Source organism: Medicago truncatula, chromosome 5 (genome assembly GCF_003473485.1).
Source record: "Medicago truncatula cultivar Jemalong A17 chromosome 5, MtrunA17r5.0-ANR, whole genome shotgun sequence".
In the NCBI taxonomy this organism is placed as follows: domain Eukaryota; kingdom Viridiplantae; phylum Streptophyta; class Magnoliopsida; order Fabales; family Fabaceae; genus Medicago; species Medicago truncatula.
In genome coordinates this window covers 35590578-35617186 of record NC_053046.1, presented here as the reverse complement: position 1 = coordinate 35617186, position 26609 = coordinate 35590578, and the positions used below count along the sequence as shown (strand labels likewise).

General features: G+C 32.6%; 1 protein-coding gene across 2 annotated transcripts; it reads right to left on the bottom strand.

Moving 5' to 3' along the window:
* Positions 1-1411: 1411 nt before the first annotated feature.
* LOC11427522 (pumilio homolog 1) lies at positions 1412-9678 on the bottom strand. Of its 2 annotated transcripts, none has more exons than XM_024783798.2 (10): positions 9345-9678; positions 8588-9246; positions 6282-7720; positions 6055-6196; positions 5813-5920; positions 4186-4398; positions 3970-4080; positions 3623-3817; positions 2768-2942; positions 1412-1854 (listed from the first exon to the last, which is right to left on the bottom strand). In XM_024783798.2, the coding sequence occupies exons 2-10, from the start codon at positions 9191-9193 to the stop codon at positions 1802-1804; spliced, it is 3042 nt and encodes a 1013-aa protein (XP_024639566.1). In that variant the 5' UTR covers positions 9194-9246; positions 9345-9678; the 3' UTR covers positions 1412-1801. The 2 variants fall into 2 exon arrangements, with proteins under 2 accessions (XP_024639566.1, XP_003616446.2); XM_003616398.4 differs by having other exon boundaries at positions 6282-7717.
* Positions 9679-26609: the final 16931 nt, after the last annotated feature.

Below are 26609 nucleotides of genomic sequence, written 5' to 3'. Positions count from 1 at the left end.
TTATTTTTTTTCCTCTCTCTTTCCCATATTTTTATGTTTAAAAAAATTGTATTAACATGTGCCACATTTAAATTGACCAATGTCATTTGATATTATGTCACACAAGTACAATTCGAATGGTATACACCTCGTTGGTGTAGTATCATGTTTATTTGCAACTTTCGTATGACAATTTCTTTCTTAAAAGACGATAAAGAAGAAAGAGAGGAAAAAAAGTTAAAAGAAAATTCTCTTGGCTAGATAATGTTAGGGCCTTGCTAACAAGTGCTCTAATGGTATTGTTTAAGGAACCCACAAAAAAAAAAAAAATTGTCATGAAAATACAAGTCAAACGCATTAAAAATCATAGGGAAATTAGTCACTTTAATCCTTGAATGAGAAAGGAGTAGTCACTTTAGTCCCTGAATGTAGACTTTGTTGGTCAATTTCAGGGACTAAAATGACCAACAGAGTCTACATTTAAGGACTAAATTGACTAACGAAGTCTGCTTTTATCGACTAAATTGACTAACAGAACTTACATTCAGGGACTATTTTGCAATTTATCTGCATTCTGAGATTAAAGTGACGACTCCTTTTCTATTCAGAGACTAAAATAACAATCTCCCAAAAATCATAATCATACAAATTTCAATTTAATATTTATTAATTTATATGCTTAAACAATATTCCAAAGGTACTTGTTAGCATTTCTTATAAAGTTATTAATGAGATTTATCAAGTGGCATGTAAAAAACAGTTTGTATAATATTTTCAAACTATTATCATTATTAACATGGTCCTTTTTACTGATAAAAATTAAATGAATAACATGGTCTTTTATTTGGTAGAAAATCATCTTGGTTGTCTTCTTATTTTATTACTTCTTACAAATCATTTTGTTGAGTCCAGGGTAATTTTAAAACTTTCTTATAAGATGAGAATTATCTACTTGGCATTTTTACCTTCGAAAAAAGTTATGTAAAAACTTTTCCAAATCAAAGTAACCAAAGTTTTTTTTTTTCCCAGAGGAATAACCGTTCGTCTAAAAAAATAACAAAAACATCAAAATAATTTTCGAAAAGAGATATCAAACAGTCCTTTTACTCTCATAAAAACGCTTTGTGTAGAAAACTTGCAAAACATGAAATAAGGAAAGGAACCACAAATGCTTCATATACTTCCAATCCACAAAATTTCATATTCTGTTGTCTCCACTTTAATTCAAACTATATGATTTAATGAAATATAATTTTAAAAATGTTTATAAATCAAAATGCTTTAGAAAAAGCTTTGAATGAAACTTTTGAACATCAAAAAATCAAAATCCACCAAAATTAAATAAATAAAACAGACCATTGTTAATAAAATTATTAATTACTAATGATAAATAAATAACCTGAAAAAAATCAAAGAATATGAACAAGAAGGATTAAAAAGGTCAAAAAAGTTTAGCTCATAAAAACATGTTTGCATCCGGAATACAAGAGATTTGTCCTATGATATTACCTAGTAAAATTTGTACAGTCAAACACTTCTCTGTACAACATTAAAACTAGCTCATAAACATCATATATGGAAAACATTTACTAACTGAACCTGAAGTTTCAGCCTCAGCTAATCTGATTCTAATCCTCAAAACTAACAAAATGTACAGTTTTAAGTACATACAACTAACCATTTATTACTCACCTGTCTATTTGAATATAGACAGTGCCATTATCAGTACTAGAGATATCATCATATGAAGAAAACAAAAGAAAAAGGATTTGGCCACTTCACTTGTACTATCCTCTCAGTTAGCTGTACATAACATAACTTTCTATACCATCTGTGGTGCAGCATGGTTTAGTGTCAGAAAACTAATCCTCCTCTCTGCATATACACCATCAAATAAAATATTTAATTAGTTCAATAAATTATACATAATGAAACAAATTAAATGAATATTGAAGAAAAAAGGTCAATAGCTTCTATTGTGTCGTGAAACATCGAAGTCGATTCATGAAGCTGAATTGTCCAACCAAGGCCCTTTATAATATTAATTGCTGAAGTTGTGTATAAATTAGTTTTAGAATAAAAGGTAAACTAAAGTCGAATTGTTTTTATGTAAGCTATAATTCATAGGCTATCATGGAGAATTTTTGGAAATTAGATAAAAACAGCTTATGGACATGTCAGAAGATTTGTCATAGGCTCTCCCTAACAGTCTCAAGAGGGCTTACGAGAGTAGATAAACTCAAATAAATTAATCCAAACAGGGCATCAAACGGAAACTTAGACTTCAGAACACCTAGGAGATTACTTGCAGATCCTTTCAGAATGTAATGAAAAGAGAAAGGAAAAAAAAAAATCATTATGACAGTGATTAAGCTATCAACTCGATCACAAAAGGATTTGTAGATGATTTAGATGTCGAGTTTTAAGCACGACGGTTGCTTGAGGTACCAAGCTAACTAGAGATATCACCAAATTAGAGTCTGTAAAGTTGATACATTCAAATTATTAGATTTCATTGTTGAATGGAAAATAAACTTTTTCTTCAAATAAATTTTTTGATATGCAAACATGTATGTTTTGTGAAAAATCAAAAATGTCGAGGGAGTCCATAGATGAATCTCTAGGGAAGGAAGTCTAATATTCAATTAATAATAGAACATACAACTATTTAAGAGAAAACTAAAATAAGTACATGTGAATATTCTAGAATACACGAGAAAACTAATGTCGAGAAAATTGTAAAACTAATTTATGAGCCCGAATGAAAAAATGATGAGATTGAAAGTACCTCCAGCAGCAACCAATTTCTCCACGCGAGCAACAATGTGCTTCCCATAGGTATACTTCTTCAAGGCATTCAGGTGAACCTTTATTCTATTAAGAATCAGCTCAAGTTGCTGGTCATCACAGGTTTCCAGAACTTTCTGTACAACATAGTTTGCAAACTGATCCTTCATCATAACCTAAAACCACCACAAAAATACGATCAAAATATAAGAAAATCAGAAAGTGGTAACATGGTAAAGACACTAAGTAACACAAGACAAGAGTAACAGTACCAAATTTACACAAGATTTATCTAAAGGCACACATCCTGCGCATTAACTGATATTGTACGCAAGGCTTACCTTAGTTACAAACATGAAAAAACAAATTCAATTATTAAGAACCATATGCAACAAACTCTAGACTATAGCAATAAATATCATGAGACATAAATGGTAGCAATAGAACTATAAAATCAGGGATGTAAATATGTCTGCGCTGATACTTTTGCATATAGCCAGGCTGTAAATACCTTCAATGGCAGAGCCATGCTTACTCTTAATGGCACCATTAATATGAAATTTTAATGACTAAAAGTTGTTTAAAAAAACATTGTTTGGAAATAAAATTGAACTATGATAAAAAAAGCTGAAGAAACCATCATCTTATAACTATTTTACGTTAAAAAAAAACTATAAAGGGAAAAAACAATTTTCATGCAAAGAAAACAAATTATAACATGGACAAAGAACAGGAAAAAAAAAATTAAAACTATATGAAGCTGTAATTTTAGGATATAATAAGAAAAGATGACTAAAAGGAGTATGGCGCGACAAACAAGAGCTGATGTAATAGGGATTCATTTTCATGCACAAACCTGTAGAGGCTCATTGTCATCAGTAGAACCAATCATCTCATTCACAAGGACTTGACGCTCCGTAGGTGTTCCAAAAGAGAGACACTTTTCTATAACATTAGAAGCAAACTTCTGCTGGCTCATCTGCACTATCTGCCCAGTGAATTCCTTTATTATCGCGGTACGTTCATGTGGCTTTCCATGCTCCAGCACATGCTGAAAAATTTTAAGCAATCAAACGCCAAGGAAAATTAAAAGCACAAAACAAACTATTACTATCATTTAGTTTTTACTTGAAGAAATTTCATAATTAATTCAGGGTTTCATATACTCAAACGATTTACGATACCAATTGAGATGCAACAAACCTGTACAACATAGTTCCCATATTGATCTTGAGCTAGCATGGAAACACACTGCAAAATCTCATCCATCATAATCTGTTGAGTTTTAGGATCATGGCAGTACTCCAAGACTCTCTGCTTATCAAAACTCAACTAATTTAGAATCATAGTCTCTGGCCAGTTATTTTCAATTCAGTAAATGTGTTCACACAAATAAAATCAAAAGGATGAATTTGTCACCTGTATAACACGGCAACCATATGGATGAGTTGACAACGTCACAACTTGGTCATAAAACGTTGAAACGATAAACTTGATTTCATCCTCAGGTACACATTCAATACACTTCTGGATGACATGGTTTCCATTCTGATCACGCACGCATCGCATAATATGACCATCCAGCTCCGTAACCATTTTAGTCTTTTGATCTAAATTAACTACTTCAATAGCCTGGACAATGTAGAAAGAAAAAAAGATTAGTAACTGTAAATTTTAAAACCAGCACAGATAAATCACGGCAGCATAATAATGTGCCGAAATGTCAGTATAAACACAAAATGAACAATTACATGTAAACAAAATGGAAAACACATTAGACACCAAGAGAATGAGGACAAAATAAAACAAAAGAATTGGCTTCCTCTCAAAATAAATTAAAATACCTGACAAATTGTACCTAATAAGACAAAAGGCAGCACCTTATCATTATTTCAACAGGAGCTTGCCAACCCATCAAAGTGATGTCATTGACAAGATCATTTGACAAGAGAGCAATCTGTGAACGATTCTACCAACAGTTTCACGGAATATTGGGGTGACATGACATATCATATTAATTACGCTTAAAAACGTGGATCAGCGAACCTAAACTTCGTGGAAGATCACGGAATGATCGATATATCAAAGGCAGCAAAATACAATTTACATTTACAGTACAAATAATTGCTCAAAACACAAAAAATTAAGACATTTATCATAAATAATTCTACTTTTTTTCATTTATGATATATTTATTTTAATATATTATTTATTTATTTTCAATTATTATCCTGTCTTTTTTCCTTCAAAAAAAAATTATTATCCTGTCTTTTTATTAAAATAAAAATTTCAAAAAAGAGGTTGTTTTCCATCAAAGAGCCCAATTTAATGATTGACATGGGCCCAAAAACAAAATATTAGTCCAATTGTAAACCAGTGCCTGCCCTAATTCCCCCCATCCAGTCATTAAAAACTAAACAGAGTCTTCTTACTGCTGCGGCTCACTCGTGGAAAGCCGTCGGGCCTTCCAACCACCTCGTATTTTCTTGCCCCTTTTGCGTAGTGTGATTGCTGCAAGCAGAGCAATCAAGTAGATTTGTCGGAGACCATCACTTGCAGGCCAGAATTAACAGATGCTTGCCGGAAGTCGTTGAAGAGGAGGAGGCAAGGTTTAGGGGAACTAGGTCGAGCAGCACGACCCAGCGATCATCTTTTTTGGGATCACAAGATTGAATGATCTCACGATGTTTGCGATCTCAATCCAATCTCACTGTATCCTGATTTTGTATGTGATCGAACAAGTTCAGGGGTGGTAAGAGCATGCGACTAATTAGGTAAAAACTCGGAAATCTTCTTTTTTATTGTAATTACTTTAACTAGGGGTTGATTGGGTACAGTTTTAATATGATTTTATTCTCTTGTGCCTCACTAATTAGGACAGTATCAGCTCTCTAATTAGACCATTAAGTGTAATACAATTATAGAATATTGTAAATCATAAAAACGATAGGGTGCACAATAATAGGGTGGTATCATAAAAACGACAGGGTGCACAATAATAGGGTGGTAAATATCATAAGGTGGATAAATTGATGATCAGACAAACCTTTTGGATAACTCGGCAGCCATACATTTGAAGACTTAGGGTCAGCACATGACCAGTAAGCTGATCAGCCAGTTCTCTTATTTGTTCCGCTGTTCCATGCTCAAAAAACTGAACATGATTCAGAGTAAGTTAGGAATGCATAGAATAAGTATGGAAGTTATTTTTCCTTATATAGTGAATTTGATACCCATTTAAGCATAACAGTAACACACTATAAAGTTCAAAGTCAAGAACAGAATTACCTTCTGAACCACATAATTACCGAAGACATCAGTCATAAGAGTAAGTGCTTTTGGCATAATTTCATTGAAAACCATTGTTTTCTCTTCCATTGAAGCTGTCTCAAGTTTCTGTTGGATAAAACGGCTTCCATACTGATCAGCACTGTTAAGTAATATGTTAAAAAAAATGAGTTAGATAAATGTTCAAAGTCAAGAAAAATATAACATTATGACCAAGCATTATGCACCTGAACTCAACAACATGCCCAGCAATTTCTGAAAGTTCAAAACATTTGGTTTTATTGCTTTTGAATTCATCAAGCAACGAAGAAGGAAAGTTCTCATCCAAACTACTAACAGCGTCAGAATGCCAAGCTCCCGTGAAAACTCCGGCAACATTCCTCATCCCAGCAGCCAAACGCATATTCCGCTCACTTTGGCTCATAGGACTACCTGGCCCATACATGGAGCTTGGGAAGGGAGAACCAGCCAGTGGACTTCCTGGATACGACATGCCATGACCATATGATGGATTTCCATAAGAATTATGGTTCATGCTAGCTGATTTACCTAAGTAGGGGACAGAAAACTGTGCTTTTTGCTGAGCAATTAATGACTCTATATAAGCTTTTTGGAGGCCAAGTAAATCAGTAATTGAATTATTTCTCTGTGCAGCAGCAACTTCGCCTGATCTCAGATATTGAAGATACAAAGGATCAATCAAGGGAAGCTGATGAGTGCTACCTGCAGCATGATTTCCCAACCTGCTTGCATTCTGTAACTCTGACGCAGCCAACAAAGGTCCTAAATTTGCGCCTCTTGCCAAGCCTCTAGAGTCCATGGCATTCATTCCAAGCGGAGACGATGGAGCAGCATGTTCAAAGAAATGAGGCAAATTTGCACTCCCGTGTGGGCTTCCCATCATCGGTGGTGATGAAGGGTTAACAGCAAACCCAGCCATGTTATAGTTGGCGTGCGAGATATGTGTATCATCGACGTTCTGATAATGAGCAGGCGAACCACCTCTTCCAGTAAAAGTTGGTGTAGATCCTTTGAAATGCGAGTTATCAGAATATCCACCAGCCTTACGAGATTCTAGCTGTTCAGTTGCGTACAACATAGAATCATTCATATCCAATCCAAAACTGGCGCTACTTTTACTCGCTTTCAAATAGGGATTGTTCACAGAATGGCGCAGATAAGGTAGAGAATCAGACTTGTTTAAGTATTGGTACTGCTTAGCATTATGAGTGTAATCTGACGGGGGACGTTTCTCATCATCTATTGCATCATTTTGAGACAGATTCATGCCAGCCAAAGCAGATACGAGATCCGCAGGCTCATTTAAATTAGACGAGACGCCATTAAATGAGTTTTGGCCATTGAAACTTCGTTTGTCTGCAGCGTTGGACCTACCCTCGCCAATGGGTGGAATAGAAGGGCTGGAAACTCTTGGTACAAATTGAGCGTCAGGGGTGCCGCTCCTTGACAAGGAGGATCCTAAAGCTGAAGCGTAAGACTGAGATGCCAAACCATCAAGATTTCCACCAGACTGCAAATCTTCCAAATCTTGATGCAGATAAGCAAAATGGTTTTCCGGTTTTTCAGCAATGTCATCGAACACATTACGGCCAGGCAGATGATGAGGATGCTTGGAGGCAGATGCAGCACTATTCATTTCGTCCTGCTATGAAAATCATGATAAAGAAAATGTTAGAAACAATAATTACACAAAACGACAACACGATAAACAATATTTTAGTATATAATTTATCGGAACTCGTAACTTTTAGCTCATGATCATTAAAATTATAATAACATTTTTCAGTTACAAAGTAACACTCCAGACAAGAAATTTCAAGTAGATAGAAATGAATCTCCAAATTCAACTTAGCTATAACTAAAAGACAAAAACCGGTCAACAAAACTGAAATTCCAACAACAGAAACAAACAAAAAAGATTGCTGCAAATTCAGAATGAATTCAAAGTCAACTTAAACACATACATTAACAAGACAAGTAAACAGCTGCCTTTAAGAGATATAAAACAGAAAACTACATTAATCAATTCATTATCTATAAATCCTATTACAGTAATCCAGAAAGAATATCAATTACCAACATTACGTCAACTAGTGTCAAACCATCAATCTTCAAAAAAGAACATAAGTAATACTACAAGGGTTTTTCAAAAATATCCACCGTACCGCGCGAATCTCCGCAATTTCAGGGATTCGCGACGAGGGTGATTTAAAACCTTGAATTAAAATCTGCAACTACAAACACCATCCCGCGCAAATCTCCGATATATTAGGGATAGCAACCCAGGTGAATTAAATAAAATCTTGAATACAACAAACATATATTTGAAATAATTAAAAACACACAACATACTCAAATCACAAGGTTAGCTAAAAAGGTCTCAATCTAAGAAATTAAAAACACATACACAATAACACAATTTCAATTACAAGTTCAGCTAATCTTATAACAACAAAAAAAACAAACAAAATATCCAAATACAAACGTGTTAAAAATTTGCCTAAACCCTCACCTGAAATATCTCAGCAATGCTCCTCTGCCTACTCCCAAGCCCCAATGCTGGCAAGCCGATCAAGCCATCATCGCCGCCCCATTCAACACCATCCTCCTTCCCATTAAACACACCACCCTGTCCAGAAAAAACAGACCTTTCACCATCTCCACCCTCATCACCACCTTCACCATTCAACCTCCTCCGATCTCCAATCCCTCCAACCTTCAAACCACCTTTCATCCGCTGCGAAAACCGCCAATCCTCCTTCGACACCAACGGTGGAGGCAGCCTAGGATTCAGATTCGCATTCTGATAATAATAATTCACATAAGATGGATCAGCACGAATCTCTTCTTCACTGCCAAAACCCCTCCCACCTCCACCACCACCTCCACCGCCATAACTTACCTGAGAACCACCGTATAAACCACCAAACGCCGTCATAGACCCTTCAACAGTAGGAGGTGCCGACCCACTTCTCAACCTTGCAACTTCCCTGTCTCTTTCATTCACCTCTTGTTGTTGCCGCCTTAAAACAGCTAAATCTTCAGCGAAATCACCGTTTTTCACCATCGATCGAACAGCGACATCAGACATCATCTTCTGGTAATTATCACTTACCATTAGAAAAACACAAACACAAAATCAAAGAAACTTCACTTCAACAAGTTCAACACCTACAACCACAACAAAAAAACACAACCCAGATGAAAAAAACACGTTAAACTTCAATAAAGATTCAATCTTTAAACGAAGAACAGGATAAAAATCACACCTTTAAGAAATAAAGTTGGATTTTTTTACAACCCAGCTGAGAATTAACGTTTGAAGATGAAAAAAATTATGTTTTTCTTGATGGGTTTTATGATTATGTTAATGGGTTGGAATTGAAACAAAGATCAATGTTGTTCAAAGTGAAAAGGAACAACAACGTTGAAGATCGATGATGATGTTTTGGTTCATGTTAGGAGAGAAACAGAAACAGTACTGAGAAGTGAAATGAGTGTGAAGAAAGATGGTGGTGAGTGATAAGCACGAGTGTTCCACACTTTTCAACCGTTGGATCTTGTAGTGAAAGGTTTGAGATTGATTTGTGTGTGTTTAGGGATTTGTTATTGCACTAAGGATATTAGGGTTTTTATTATCTTGTGTATTAACACATTCTTCATAAGTGGCGTTTTATTTTTTTACATAAAAATATATAAATATAGAAGTTGAATTTTGGACACTATGAGGATCGGAGCAGATTTCAAAACTCAACTCGAATGTTAACAGATTGACTTTCAGACAATTAATAAAAATTGTTCTTAAACTAAGAGCGGAATTGATCTCACATTTTACAATGATTCAACTTTATATCAATTGAGACAATCCTATCAGCATAAGTAGTGTTTTATGTTTTGGGTGGAAGAGAAGAAAACGGTACCTAATAACAACAAAATCAAATTAAATTTTATTCAATAGTTAACATTAAAAATGTTTAACCACGCATGTTCCATTTTAGTAAATAAACTTTGATATAATTACTATTGTTTTGAAGATTGAATATATATGATATTGTTGTGTCACTTTTTTGGGTCGGTTTTGTTTGTTTATGTGTGTATAAGTGAGAAAAACTAACGTTGTTTTATTGTACTTTAGTTGAAAATAGATGATGTGTGAAAAATTTAAAAATGCATGGTTTTGTCTAATTTAGAAGAAGTACATCCTTGTAGAACTATTTGTGCATGTAATGCAAATTATACAACTTTGGATAGAGAATTTTCCTTTGGTTCTTCATTCTCTGTCTTTATGAGATCTTTGTTGGAGATTCAAAATAGATATTACTCCATGTTATATTATTTTATTAGATAATGGATAGAGAGATATTGAACATTGAGAGTCACGAGAAAGCCTTACATAGATATAAACATAAATAAAATTATTTGGGCGCACACACAACAATGGAGAAAATTAATTGATAAATAAATTAATCACATCATTCAACATCAACAAAATTTATCTTTTAAAAAAGCATTTGTGTGAGTGTGTCCAAACCTTCTACATTAACGTTTGTCCCTAAGTAAGTATGTGTCTCAGGGTCACATATATCATGTGAATTTGATGCTCAATTAAATCACAGCTATGTGTGTGTAAGGTCTTTTAAAGATAGGTTCTTATTCAATAAAAGTGATTATAGTTAAAATTGTTTGACTTTTTACATTTATCGGTGCATGAAAATTAAACTATTATCATCAGCCTTTATATTAAAATGATTAAATGTTTGACATTACTCTTTTTATATTATCCTTTTACAAACCAACTGGCTAACATAATAGCTTTCTTCGTAGGCAAATCTTATTTGTTTTAAAAAAAAAATGGAAAGATAAAAGTATTATTAATTAAAGTTGAATTAGTGGTTATAAATTAATTTATAATTCTCAAGAGAATTATAAATTAATCCTTTGAGATTATAAAATTTGATAAAAGAATTATAATCAAAATCTTACGATCTACTGCATCATGGACAAATCTTAGTAATTAATTTGTTGAAGGAATATAAATTTTGATAGCAGCATGGATCAAACTCGAGATTTTCTTCGTAATACTCCTTCAACATCAGAACTTGCTTGTTGCAATATTTCTTCCATTGTAAGTTGTTGTGTTATATGTTAATAACTCATTTCCATTTTTTTCTTTCAAATTAATATTGACAATTTTCACTGTCGAATAAAATCTTTCAATTGTAGGCGTCGAAACTGGAAGAATCGTGATATTTGCCAATAAAATGCGTCAAATGTATTGCATTAACTACCCTGTCATTCCTGACTTGGGTAGAGGGAGAAGGCTTGTTAAGACTAAGCAATTAAAAAGGAGTCACAACTTTTTCTCGAACATCCAACTCAAAACCCCATATCTTGTTAGTTGTCAAACCTTTTTTTCGATAATTTCATTTTAATGTTCAAACATTACTATAGTTACAATATTACATTTTGTATAGATCTATGATACATGTATAGAATGTATTCGATGTGTATGAATTTGTCCCACGTATGTATTATGATATTGTTGTTGTAGAACTTGACAAACAGTATTTTGTATTCATGCAATATCTTTCATCAAATACAAAATCAAACGAGGCAGTCACAACACCCCCACGGTAATACCAAGTTGATCATTCAACATGTTTTTTCAGCTTAAAGAAAATTAAGCTTTTACTAAAACATAAACAAGTTGTTATATGCATGTTTGTCAAATTATAAATAGAAATATTTGTCAAACTGCAAATAGAAGATAAATGTGATCTCCAACAAGTATCCCCCCACCCTCTTGTTTCTTATTATCAAATGTGTTTACATTCTACCAATTTCTGGTTCTTCAATGTATAGAAAATGTAAATTCTTGATACATAAATCAATGCAATTTATAATTGATGGGTGAAACAACTGAAGTAGCATGCATTAAGACAATCGCTAAAAAATAGTTATTGTAAACTATTACATTTTCATCTCATATTATTTTAACATCATCATATTCTTAAAATTCGGTGTTGTAGTGTATTTGACATATGCAATATAAAATCATGGGTTAAAAGGTATTTACCCCCTGTAATATAAGTCACTTTTGGTTTTCCCCTTTGTAAAAATTTTTTGTCAGATTTCGTCCTTGTAAAAATTTTTTTGTTTTGGAATACCCCCTAGGCCAGCTGACTGTGTATTTTCGCTGAACTGGAAAATTTCAAGAAAAGTCAATTCATTAATAATAAACAAATTCAGATGCATTCCAAAATAAGGGAATAATAAGTTCATAAACCAGACACTTCTCAAGTTGACTCCATACAAAAGTTTATAACAAATGGAATAACATAAACAAATAGCAAAGCAGGGAAAAGGATGAGTTGCCTCCCATCAAGCGCTTTCTTTTACGTCATTGAGCTTGACGCTTCAACCACTGTTAGGGTGGCAAAAATGATAGAAAGAATATATCACCTTCTTCTTCCTCTTGTTTGGCAGGAATTCCATGAACTAGGCATAAAGAATCAGATACTCCCATGCACTCACTATTGAACCTTTGGAATTTAAGTTCTCCCACCTTAAAGAAGGATATATATTCATTTGCACATGAGTGAGTTCTTCAGACCCCATTTGCTGAGACTTCAGGTAGAGACCAACACTTATCACTTGTGGATTGTCGTCCACCACAATAGCCTTACACTCAGTCTCCATCTCAACCAACTTTTGTTGAGACTCATATGCTTTCTCAACAAGATTACCACATTGAACTTCAAATTTTTCAAATGAAACTTGATTTGACATCAAGAAATTATCTAAAATAATTTGAAGTTGAGTATTGTAATCGATGTTGATCACCTCTTTCTTCCCTTCACAATCACTATTTGTTTGATTTGCCTCATAAAGATCACATCTCGTATTTAATCTTGAGATCTTATCGTCGCAATGTTTCATCTTCACAGATAGCAAATATTTTTCATACTGCAACGTAATAATCTCTTCTGTGTCATAGGCGTAATCTGTCTACTAACCTGTCTATCATAGCTGCAAAACTTGGATAAACTTTTTAGTAGCAAAGTTCAATGAGATAAACATGAAGGGATGAAATCATAATTTTTTTTTCAAATTTTCTATATGGGAGCCCCTAATATGGACCTCTTTCTTTAAGGTTCACTCATAGTCCTTGCTAAATGACCTGTAATAGTGAGTAGACACTTACTTTTCGGGTGCAAAATCACTTGTTAATTTTCTAACCCCCATTTCATATTGTACACCCTACTCCTGGCATATGAATATTTACCATGGCTAGAGCTTTGTAATCAGAGATCAATGAATCATCGCTAACTCACTTTTGGTTAACGCAGCTTTTATTTCATCATTCACAGAATAGTTTAACTTCAATTTGTCAAAAAAAAAATGTTTAACTTCAAATTCACAATTTAACTTGCAGTCCAAAATGAGTGAAGAGATAAATGAGTGAAGTTGAGAAACCAAGGGAACCATTTTGAAGATTGGAGATCTGTGAACTTCATAGTGATTCTTCTTCATCTTATGCCTCTTGTTACTTTCTCTGTGTCGAGGTTGTTTCTACTGTTATGCTTAGAAAGATGAAAGATAGTGGTTTCACGGGTCTAATTTTGGTGAAAATTCACATTCACATGGAAGGAGGAGGGTGTACAAAGTGAAATAGAGGATAGAAAATGAAAAGGTGATTTTGTATGCACCCATGTAAACCGGAAAGGAAATGTATCTACCCACTATTGTAGGTCATTTACCTAGGACCATGGGTGAACCTTAAAGAAAGAGGTCCATATTAGGGGCTCCCTTTTTATATATATAAACAATTATGTAAATGACAAAAATCCTAAATAATAACGAAATTACCAAGTTGAAATAATTCAACAGTCCCCGGCAGCGGCGCCAAAAACTTGATAGATATTTGGCAAGTGTACCAAAAGCTATCGAAGTAGTAATAAAGTTCGTATCCACAAGGACCGTTGTTAATTTCTACTCGGCAATTTCTTTATCAAAAAGGATGTATAAATTTATATTGATTGCCCTAGGCAGTTGAGTTGTTGTGTAACATAAACGTAAATAAAACAATAAAAGTTGGTTTTCAGAATATTAGAGAGAAGTATGGTTAAGACCTTCAAATCCTCTGAAGTTCTCCTATGGTAATTTGCACTCCTAATTCAAGCAATGATTATCTAGTTTAACGACAGATTAACAAAGTAATTCTACCCAATCTCTTGACCTAGAATTCTCCTCGCATGTGACAACCCCTTAATCTCTTAAGTGAATTCAAAACCGTTGGAGGTTTTAAAAGAACGTTAATCCCTATCTCATAACCTAATAATGATCTATCTCTAGCTTGATTACTTAAGTTAAACTTATTACCTAGATCAGAGTCAAAAGCCAGGGTTAGTGGTCATTTAATCTCTAAGATCAGTTTGCATATTCATAAAGCTAGGGTTAGTAGTCAATGATAAACATACAAAAAGCATAAAACATAAAGTAATATGAATTAAAACTAGACTTTCAATGATATTCAAAGGAGTTCAACAAATTAGGGTTCCCATAGGATTACATCAGATTCATCTCAAGCTGAACCATAAAGAGATTAGTTACTCATAACTACAGTACAAGATAACTCACATAAAATCAAGGATTCATATATGTATTGGATAATTGACTATGAGTTGTGATGGTCTCCCACCAAATCTTCAAAGCCTCCGCTCCAAATATGCCTTTTCTCTCTAAAATCGTGAACCCTCCCTTTGAAAACAGACTTTTCTATTTATAAGCCTGTCAAAATCGGCCACCGAGTCCAAAATTCGGTGGCCGAATGCGTTAAAACGTGTGCCCAGTCTGGCAAAATCGGCGGCCGATTTTTGTCGAATCAAAAGGGAGAAAATCAGCAGCAAAAATCGGTGGCCGATTCTGACTTCTTCAAACTTCAATTTCTTGTTCTTCTGTAGCTTGCAACTCAATGAATTACAATAAATAACCCCAAAAATTACATGAAAAATGTCTACTAAAAGAGTAATGACAGAATGTCATAAGAAATCACAAATCGATCTGATCCTGTGCTAAAAACACGCAGCTTGACCAACAAGAATAAAGGCGTGGATTCCTTAAATAAAATAGCGCGTGCGTAAAACAAGGAAGGGTGCAGGTCAACTGAACCATGCCAGGATGTTGGCACATCGTGTTCAACATCTCACATGAATATTTGTTTTAGGCAAAAGTGAAGCCAATATACAAATATCCAACAAGTTTTTTCGCTGAGGTGGGATGTCATTAGTGACGTGGTGCCCATGTGGCAAGTGATGATTGGGCGAGGTGGTTGGCTTAAATAAGTCTTTCGTCCTTGCAAATATAGGTCATTTGAATTTTCCGTCCATGAAGTTACTAATCAGATGTAATTATGACCATTTTTCAAATGATTAATATTTGCAATGCCAAATGGAAGGATTAGTAACTTCAGTGACGAAAATTCAAATGACCTATATTTGCAGGAACGAAAGACCTATTTAAGCCTACAGTTTACAATATAGTGCACAAAATTGTGATGTAACTTAAACACTTATACCATATTTTTGCAGTCTTGTATCAATGTATGTCAATTACACATTTGACACAGGGGCGGATCTGGACTCGCAATATTGTTGGGGCATAGTTTTTTTGTCAAATAATTAAATAATTTTTTTGTAGCCAAAATCTAAAAGCTAAAATCAATTTCAATTTAAATATAGTAACCAAAATAGAGAGTTTATAAAAAAAAAAAAAGAAGGAAAAAGAGAAACAACCTAAAACAAATTGTTTGCACATACAAAAAAAACAAATTGGAAGTTTAAAGAATAAGAAAGGATTGCCTGCACATTACCAAAAAGAAATACTCAACAATAAGGTTAAAGCATGAAGAAATTTAGTCCCACATCGGCCACTTTTAAGACATTGAGAGATGAGCTAGCTTATAAATAAAGAGTGTACTCCAAAGATACAAACAAACAAAACATTCTTGGTGGGTCCTTTATTGTGTTACTCTGCTAAAGGTTACTCTGCTAAAGTAACGTTCAAAATCTGAACAAAAAGCAGTGTCCAAATAAAACAAAATATTATTGGGTCTGGCTGGGCTGGTGTGGCACTTGCCACACTGGGCCTAGTTCAGGTCCGCCCCTGTATATATGGTCTCATGTCTTTTTTCAAAAAGATACCCATGTCTGTTTGTGTGATTTGACTGTTGTTTTTGTAGTATTATTATCTCATCAACAACGGTCTTCAGTTGTGCTTAATTTTATTGTTATTATTGTTAACACCTAAAAATAATTATCTTGTTAGCTGAATTTGGAAAATATGCGATTAGCCAATTATGTGAGGAAGCCCTTGACCTGAGTGAAGGATATGCGATGCTAGAGCAGACAAGCGAGCGAGCTGATTATTTCTCAAGATCACTAATTCATCACGTTGGACGTCTAAGACTCAAAAAAGAGTCAAAGACATTGTGGCACCAGGCAATGATGTTGTATCCATGATATCCACTCTCAACATTGTCAACCCTTTTGAGGAACGAGGGGAATGATACAATCTCTAGTAGAGTTGCGCACAAAAGGAGCTTGTTAACGAATCATGTCAAGGAGAGGAAGTATAAGTCAAACATGGGCCCAAGAATCCCAGTACTTAAGAAGATATCATGCAGCACCATTGAAATTTAGTCAAATAAGGGCTACGTACTGTAAGCCACAATGTTTGACTAATAGGCAATATTTTTACTATCTTATGTTTTTTATGCACTTCTTAGTGCAGCTCAAAAAATCCATAACAATTTTACCAATCGTTCGACTAACGTAATAAGGGAACCATAATCGGGGACATAGTTCCTCCCTCAATGTTAATTGCATTAAATAAGGGAGTCCAAACACAATTTTACCAATCACTCTACTAAAGTAGTTAGGGAACCCACAATTGGGGGACATAGTTCCTCCCACAATGTTAATCTTCAAAAGCAAGAGAATCACAATTGAGGAAATTCACCCGACCTCACTAATTTCAGCTTCCATCAACAAATTTGACACGTCATGTGAGACAATTCGAACTTTACCATTGAACAATCTAGTCTGTCAGATCCAAATTACATTTGGCGTATGAACTTAAGGAATAGAAAAGGTTTTGAAATATGAAACAACCATCGTCTTCGGCAACCAGAATGTCAAGACATTCTTGATCAAATGAACCTTCTCAACCAGAAGGAGTTTCATGGCTCTTTATAGAGTTTCTGAGGTACAACAAGTTGAAGAACCCAAGACTCTACTAGTAATGACAATGCCTATAATTAATTAAACATATTGACATGGAGATACATGACATATGTATCAAGTCTCCAAACAACTTGTTGACACTATGAAACCTATGGTTCAAACAAGTTTCAACAAGCCAAATATTTGGAGGCTGTGTGAGCCAATTCCGGTGACAATTCAATCACAATACTCCAAAAGGTATGCAAGAGAACCAATATCAAGCAAACATTGCTCAACAAAGTCGGCCGATCATAGCATTAGTAGGACCTCAACATGTCCAAGTGACTCCTATAGAGCTATCCTGTGACCCACTTGGGTTGGTCCGTTGGTGTTGGCTTAAAACATTAAATTATGCTTCTCTTCAATGTCTCAGGTTTGATTCTCCTTGATGCCAACTTAAATGGACTAATCTAATTTATTCAAAAGGAACATAAATTAATGAATTAAAAGATAAATACATAAAATACAAAAAAAAAAGGGTTTTTTTTTTTTCTTTTTTTTTTTTTTTTCTAAATTACCTCTCTTGTTTAGAGGATATTTACCCTCTTATGATATCAACCAATCAAAATGTAATATACATTGACAACATTAAATGTTATAAATGAGTCAATTTTTTCTAAAAAAAAAAAAATCAGTTATAATCATAAGGTTACTTTTAATACTTTTAATTTTTATTTGTAACACTTTGGTCCTTTATCTTTATTTTTTTCCGTTTAGGTCTTTTATCTCTTATAAAAGCACATATACATCCTTTTTCTCATACTTTTTTTAAAAAAAAAATACATAATTTTATTTTTTAAAATATATTTTTGTTAAAAATGAAAAAATCCAGAAATATGATGAAGATGTTCATCATCTTCATCTTCTTCCTTTGAATTTTTATCATCTTTATTGAATCAAAAAAAATTCTACACAAATATCATGAATTAATGTTATATTCACCTCAAATCTTCTTTTAAACACAAAAATCAAAACCCTGTGGAGAAAGAGATTTAGTTTCATCGCAAAAAAAAAATTAAAAGTATTAAAAGTTACCTTATGATTAAGATTAACTCTCCTTAAAAAAATAAAATTAAGATTAACTCTTTTTATTTTTAGAAAAAATCTACTCATTTATTTGATATTTAATGTTACTTATGTATATTACATTTTGATTGGTTGATATCATGAGAGAGTAATTACCCTCTAAACAAGAGAGGGTAACGTAGACCTCACCGAAAAAAGTGATCCGTCGTAAAAAACAAACTTCTTAAATTTTGTTAATTGAAAACCATTCTTTTTGATATTATTTATGCTTATAGTATAAATAATTTTTTTTTTTTTAGTTTTTAACTTTTTTTTTAGATGGTCATTTTTTAATTAAAACAAGGTCTTTAAATTGTTGAAAACGGCCATGAAAAAAATAAAGGAAGGGGGAGTATATTACCCAAAGATATGATTTTTCTACTTTAAAGTTTAATCGTTGTTTCACACGCTATAATAAATATCATCTATTTATTTGAGATCAGACGGCTAAAATTTCAACTCAATTATATATAATAAAACAATCTCGACCATTTATTTTAATCGAACGATTGAAATTTATTACTGCAGGACGCATTTACGTCAAGAAATCCCATTCCATTATCTAACCGAGATTAGCTCATGCTAAAAGAAATAAGTCACACTAGTTCGACCACAATTGAATAATTGAATCATAAACTAATGTATTTGCTTGTTCAGTGAAATGAACAGATTTTAAACTAATGTATATCTCTGTGAGATGGTACTCGTGCAATGTGTCGTGTCGGCTTCTGTTTCATGTCTACACTAGATTCTGCAGTGGATAACATTGTTGCTAATTTTTTAATGGTACGATAAAATATAAATAAAAGTCGAGTATCAGATTCTGGAGTTTCATTGTTGAATTTCAATACTGATATTTAAATTATAATGATATTTGAACATCCATTTAAGACAACTCTTGTGATATTTTTTTATCTTTTTTTTTATTGGTCAAAAACAATGGAGAGAGAAAAAAGAAGAGGAACAATAGAATATAATGTGAGTATGAGAGAGAAGGTTGTTAAAAAATTGTCATAAAATGATTGTACAAATATCATTTCTGTTAATTTAATGCATAGAATATAATATCACCTGCCAACTTTTTTCTGTTCTTCTCAAACAAACAAATTAATTTTCTTTTCTTATTGGAGACTTATTATAATTTTGATATCACATTAATCTACATTAAGTGCCGGTGGAAACTGAATGATCTTTCGGATGAGAGCTTTGCGGAGGTGGCTCGGTTTTAGTGTTCAAAACTGAGAGTTTTATTTTAAAGGGTGTTTTTTAATGAGGTGAGTAGTGATGATGAGTGTTTGAATATCATTTTTACTGTGGTTATTTTTCGTGAAGGAGCCTGTATTTTGGTGACGCCTATTGTTTATAGTATCAGTTTTACCGATTTCTGATCGTCTTGAACATGGATCTGTTTGTTTAATTATATTTGCTTTTTTAAAAAAAAAACATTAATCTACGGTAAAGTTTCATGGGGAGAACTATACAGCCTATACTCACGAGGTATATTGACAAACTTTATTTATTTGCTGAAATACCACCAATATTATTTCATATTTTGTTTTTATAGTTTAAAGATTTTTTATATTTATTAAAATTATTATTCAATTGGTGTGTGTATGTATTAAAATATTCATAACATTATTAATAAAATGATGTTAATAAATCATTTTCGTTTATCTTTTATTGGCAGATTCATTCCTCTGTCTCTTCCCTCCATTAACATAAGCATAAAATGATTGATATTTTTTTTCATTGCAAAATCTATACAGGTAAAGTGAATTAATTGACAAAAAATTAATTAAATGTAATCCTAAAATTCGAAAATGATTGATAAATAGGAATATTTTTCTATAAAAAAATCAACATTGAAAAGGAATGAAGAAGTATCTCACTAAATCTTTCACGATTTTTGGGTAGGCTGCACGTGAGTACATATAATTTGAAAGGAGGGCTCCTAAATATGTACTCCTTTCGTTTTAAAATATAAGTAAAATTTACTTTTTAGGTTCATTCATTTAATAATATATGTATGAATCACATACATCATTAAATGAATGAACCTAAAAAATGAATTTTGCTTATATTTTAAAACGGAGGAAGTAATGGTTAATGAATGTGGGCCCTACATATTTGTAAACGATTATCACACACCAAATACTTTAGACTAAGTACATCTAAAAAAAATGTAGCATGAATATTTTTATTTTTTTCTTTCTTTTTCACAAGCATGTAGCATGAATATTTGATACGTTAAAATGTAAATTCAGACCTGCAAGTCTGCAACCATGTTATGTGTGTGTATATATTGTTAACCCGGTTTTTAGGAGATTTTTTTTTTGGTAATATATAGTTCAGTCGAGAAGTACATAAAATATGATTAAGAATTGTTCTAGCGACCAAACTTAATTATTTTAAACAATTTGTCTTCTGTTGATCTCATTAATCACTAGAGTCTAATTGTTTGGTTTGTAATTTTATATTTTTCAACAGTTAGCGTGAGTGAGTTTTACAGTTATTATTTACAGAAAAAAAAAAAATCTAACTAATCACATACTCACATGGTAACTCCCTAATTTAAAGGACATCTAAAACATCTTATCGAATGTGCCAATTCCATTTGAATATCATGATTTATTCCACATGAATATCTGTTACTTCAAATAAAGAACAAACATACAATTAATGTATAGAGTCAAGTAAATAAAACTTGAGACAGATCGCACATGGTTTTACTCTGTCTTCTGGATAGGATTTAAGTTTAACATAAAATAGGGGGGATACATTATTTTACTTTTCACATATAGTAATTATGTTAATTGCAATTCTATGTTCTATTTGGCTGTTCTACTTTATATAGGACATTAGGACAACTTCTGATCCAAGGTAAAAGCCATTTCCCACGTTGTGACTCATCAGTCATCATCCATCCCACTTTGTGGAAATTGACTTTTTTTAAAATAAAAAAAATATATACAATGTTATAGATAACCACAAACTTTATGAAATTTGCAATTTACATATAGTCTAATAATGATAAAATTTTGGATCTGAATATAAATTAATATTTATATATGGAGACAGGACCGATCCAACATATTAAGAGATCTAAAATAAAAAATTTATTGTAAAGTGGAGTGTCCGGGGTTCGAACCCCGACTCCTGCATATAAAATGCGATATCTCTACCAATTGAGTTAAGCTCACAGAGATATTTTTCACATGAGTTGAATGGCCTATGGTAGACATTTGGAGGCATGAACATGAAGCACATGATGTATTAACTTCCATTTATTGGTTTTGTTAGACAATAGTACGAGTAAGAATTGCTTTTAGGGTTTGCTGGCTTAGGAGTAAAAAGACCTAACTTGTTGTACATTACATTGTGTGGGGTTTATTACTTTGATGTCAACATTTATTTGTTAATCCAACACTATGCAATATTGTAGTTGGGTATCACTTTCAACCAGACAACACAAGGAATTTAAGAGAATTGCTCTTCTTCCATCTGTTTTTGGTCATTTCCGTCTTACGTGAGTTAACTCATGCTCAGCTATTTGATGGAAATGAACAAAAACATATGTGAGAAAAAGAGAGAATAGTTATTTCAGTCCTTGGCAAAATATTTGACCTGGGTCTCATAAAAACAATGTAGCTTTTAACCTAGCATTTATCGAAACATTGTTTTTTCTTATGGTATGTACTATTTTCTTTCACAGTCGATTTTGTCATCTTGTTGCTATGTTATGTAATCGAATTAAAAGATAATGGAACCCCTCCAATGCTCTTGAATATGCAACAATGGAGGAAAACAACCACTACGAATTTGTCTTTGGCAATTTAGATCGTTCACTGTGACCTTGGTACCTTACGTGAAATCACATGCAATCAATATATTCACGACCCAGCACAATAGAGAAGATTGGAATTGGTTGATGTATAATTTAAGTGAGGCTCACGTGCATGCAAATTAACAAAACATGGTCAATGTATTTTGTGTTTCAGAATTGTTAATCATATCCCTTCTTTTGTTATTGAATCCATATGTGAAATGATGAAAAATACTCCTACTATATATGTATTTTTTATTATATATCTTCCTTCCTTAAAGAAGTCATCAGAAGCAACTTTTACGGTAAAAAAATATCAACCATAAAATTGTCACTTTAACGGCAATGAACAAGTCTTTGTTAGGTCTTAGCATCTTAATCTTTGTCAAATTTTAATTTATGGTTCTCTCTCGTACCCGCAAAAGACACTCAATGTCAAAATACAGTAATGTGTGTGAGCAGATAAAAAAAGTATATATTTGTTGCCATTGAATATAAAGGTTAAAAAGTATATGCTTTAGTTTTTATTTTTATTTTTATTTTTTAAATTAAAAGAAGATGTACTAAAAATTAGAAAATTACTCTTCTCACATATGAAATTGTTCATTCACTATACTAGTGGAAGTTAACTGTTGCTCGACATTTTTAGCAACAATTAACTGCCGTGTGACACTTTTAAGATCGATTCAATCACTTTTTAAATGAGCAATTTCTTAAGTGAGAAGTGTAATTTTCTAAATATTAAGGTGCAAATCCCAAAAGGATCAAAATCAGTTGGGCTCGGAAATAATATTAGGAATTCTTCTGTTCTCTCATTAAAAATTGCTCCCTCCCAACCAAACTTTCGAAAATACACCTGCATGACTTAAGTCACGCAAGTTACGTGAGTTAACTCACGCAACATTTATAACTAGTGTGAGTTAACTCACGCAACATAACTTAAGTTAGGTATGAGTATTTTCGAAAGTTCAGTTGAAAGCAAGCAATTTTTGATGGAAGAAGTGCAAAATTCTAATATTAGACTAACAAATGTGCAGCCCAATATGGCAATTGACGGTTTCATCCTTACCAATGCTTAATTTTAGACTTCTAGAGTAAAGAATTGCGGCTATAAAATAGCTATATTTTTTGCTTTGTTCTGGTTACTTGTTGGCACCAAAAAGGAATAAACATAACAATATATTTTACTTCTCAAAATAGCTATAAAATAGTCCTTGAATTTCAAATTCCTACCAACCTTACCAAATTTGGAGATAAAAAATGTTCCACTTACGACAATTTAGTTACATAGAATGTGAGTTAACATTTCCTCTTTCCAGGATGCTAGTGACTTATATTTATACATATATATTGAATACATGACACAGCAACTTATAAATTATAATTTAGGGTCACCTAAGATGTTGAACAACCGTGCTTGTAAATTAGTTACTAACCTATAGGGATTGGGATTTACTTTCTCATATATCCAACCTTTTGTAGGTGACACCAAACTTGCTTCATTTTCTTAGGCCAATCTGAGCAGCAACATAAATTCCTATCTACTTTGACTTTAGTTGACCCTTCATATATAGTTAAAATTGAAGCCAATGTTGGGAAATCTACAAAGTTAACCATTCAAATAACTTGACCAATCGAAGATCATCTCAAGAGGAGAAGAAGACCATCACAAGGTCCACAACCACCTTAAAAGGGAAATGAGCAAGATACAATCTCCAAATAGAAACCAAATTTAGTATGAAGGCAGGCAACCTATATGAAGAAAAGAAGCAAGTCAAGGATGAAACTAAAAAAAACACTACCGAGCTCAAATAGAAAGTGGTATCAATACGATCCAAGAGCAAGACTTTTTCGAGCACACCCCAAATCAATATTATTTGGACACTCTCATATGAAATGAATAAAATTAAATAAAAATAGTTTAGTAACATCAATCGATATCTTTTAATTTTTATTTTATTATTATTATTTTTTTAATTTTGATCGTGCGTCTAAATATTTTTATTTGAATTTCTGTATAAGTATTAACCGGGTCAACATTTGCATATAATAAGACAATAGGTACCTTAGTGAATCTAACAATCAATTGTGCAACTATTCTTTTTGAACTAATTCCAAACTTAGAAGTTGCTAACATTTTGCTTAATAATGAAGTATCTTTTCAAATTAACAAACAAAGTTATGTCTGCAACATGCATATCGGATTTTCTATGAATCCCATAAGCATCAACACATACATTTTCTAATTTGAAGTTTACAAGCAAAGATCCATCAAAATAGCAGAAGAAATGCATTTCAGCATATATTTATCATTTTTTAAATAAACCAAGCATAGACGTAAAGAGTTCAAATTCTAGAACACCACATAACCCTTCAAATAGTCTCTTCATTTGTGCCTCATTCATTTATTTTTTCTTCAAAAAGTCTCAAATGTGCACTCGAGTCTTGCTTTCATTTTCTCAAGGCTTGCTTCTTCTCGTACATTTGCTTTCATTTTCTCTTATTTTCTCAAGGCTTGCTTCTTCTTTGTTTTTCTCTCTCAAGGCAAGCTTTTATACTAACTTTATGAAAGATGAAGTCACATAAAACAACACCCTTTTTCGCACCATTATAATGGTAAAAAAAGTAGTCCCCCCCCCACCCACCCAACCATTTTTAGTAAAATACTGAGTTTTAATATAAAAAAAAGTCATGCTAACAAGTGTTCTAAAAACAACTCTAATGATAAAAAAAGTAGTCCCCCCCCCACCCACCCAACCATTTTTAGTAAAATACTGAGTTTTAATATAAAAAAAAGTCATGCTAACAAGTGTTCTAAAAACAACTCTAATGAAGGGTCTTGTATTTTTGAACATTTCAATTTTTTATAGGTCCTTCCACTCGAGTATACTAAAGTGGTCATATTGTTACTTCATCAAGTAACGTTATTTTGTGGGGGCCAAGTCTAGATAAAACATTTGTTTAGTTGTTATAAATTAAAATATAAATAAAATATTGATATGTGAGGTAATGTCATGTGATGTTGGCCTATCACAATGTCACAAGTGTACAAAATGATAAAATTTCTTGTAAATGAGAGAGACAAAAGCCGTGATTTTTTTATCATTTTGTACACTTGTGACATTGTGGTTGACCAATGTCACATCACATTGGCACCCCAATGTCACCCAAATGCTACCCAAAATTGTGAGACCAAATATATGAGTTTTTTAAGGATGCACCATTGGAGCAAAAAACAAGTTAATTATTTTAAGATGATGCGACTTCAATAGGTCCCATAAAATAAATTTGGACGAGTTCATGTGCTCTAAAACCATTGTTTAGAGTCCATAAAAAGAAAATTTTGTTTTGAAATTATAAACGTAACATATGTAATAGTCACCATTACACAATTTTTATATAGAAATTACTATTTTAAAATGTTTAAATAATGTCTTAAGAATATTTGTTAGTATTTTTTAAAAAGAAAAAGAAAGAATGATATGGTAATTTAAAGAAAACAATGAGGTCCATATGTGAACCCATCTGTGTAGGAGTTGAGTTTGAAATTGGTGGAACAGGTCAGGAATAAGAAAAATTGCTTTTCTGACAATGAAAACTTCATATTGACACAAGTAAAATAATAAAATGTCCCCAGCGACAGTTAACAACCGTTGGGTAAAGCGCCATCAGTTAACAACCGCTGGCACCAGCGGCAGTTAAATAATTGTAAGTGTGAACGACAGTTAACTACCGCTGAGTGTCAGCGGCTGTTAACTGCCGGCATATCATTGAGCGGTTGTTAACTGCCGCTGGAGGCATTTACGTATTTTACTTGTGTCAATAAAAATGTTTCATTGTAAAAAAAAAAGTAATTTTCGAGGAATAATATAAGTTGGATAATATTTTTTATTTTATTTTATAAATCACACACATATATTTTATAAAATATAATTTTAAAATAGAACTCATATTAATAGAACTTATTGAACACACCAACTCACCTTATACTTTGGCTTTTCTTATATTAATATTAATATACAAAACCATACTATTGCAATTGATACGTACACTACACTAAAACTAATGGTAAGTAACCTAAATAAATACAAAAATTACAAGCACCAATTTTAGGTGTCTAAAAGTACCTATCTACCATACTTTTTTTTTTTTTTTATCGTTGGTGTTAAGTAATCAGTGTTTGCCAATAAACGTTGCTTATAAACCTCTATTTTCTTCTCTATTATACCCACCAAAAAAACGTATTTAGAGAGAGACAGAAAAAAGAAACACAAGGGTGGTTGAAAAACTGATAAACTGCCTTATAGTCCTAAGCAAAAAAGACAAGTCAAATAAATCAACCCTCTCATTTCCTTAATCTTATC

What these genes read in the sequence shown, in the direction of transcription:
- LOC11427522 (XM_024783798.2), bottom strand. Translation starts at nt 9,193, where the DNA reads ATGGTAAGTGATAATTACCAGAAGATGATGTCTGATGTCGCTGTTCGA. An exon ending in ATGGTTGCCGTGTTATACAG is followed by an intron (nt 4,081 to 4,185) that starts GTGACAAATTCA and finishes TTTGATAAGCAG; the next exon opens with AGAGTCTTGGAGTACTGCCA. An exon ending in ATGGGAACTATGTTGTACAG is followed by an intron (nt 3,818 to 3,969) that starts GTTTGTTGCATC and finishes AAAATTTTTCAG; the next exon opens with CATGTGCTGGAGCATGGAAA.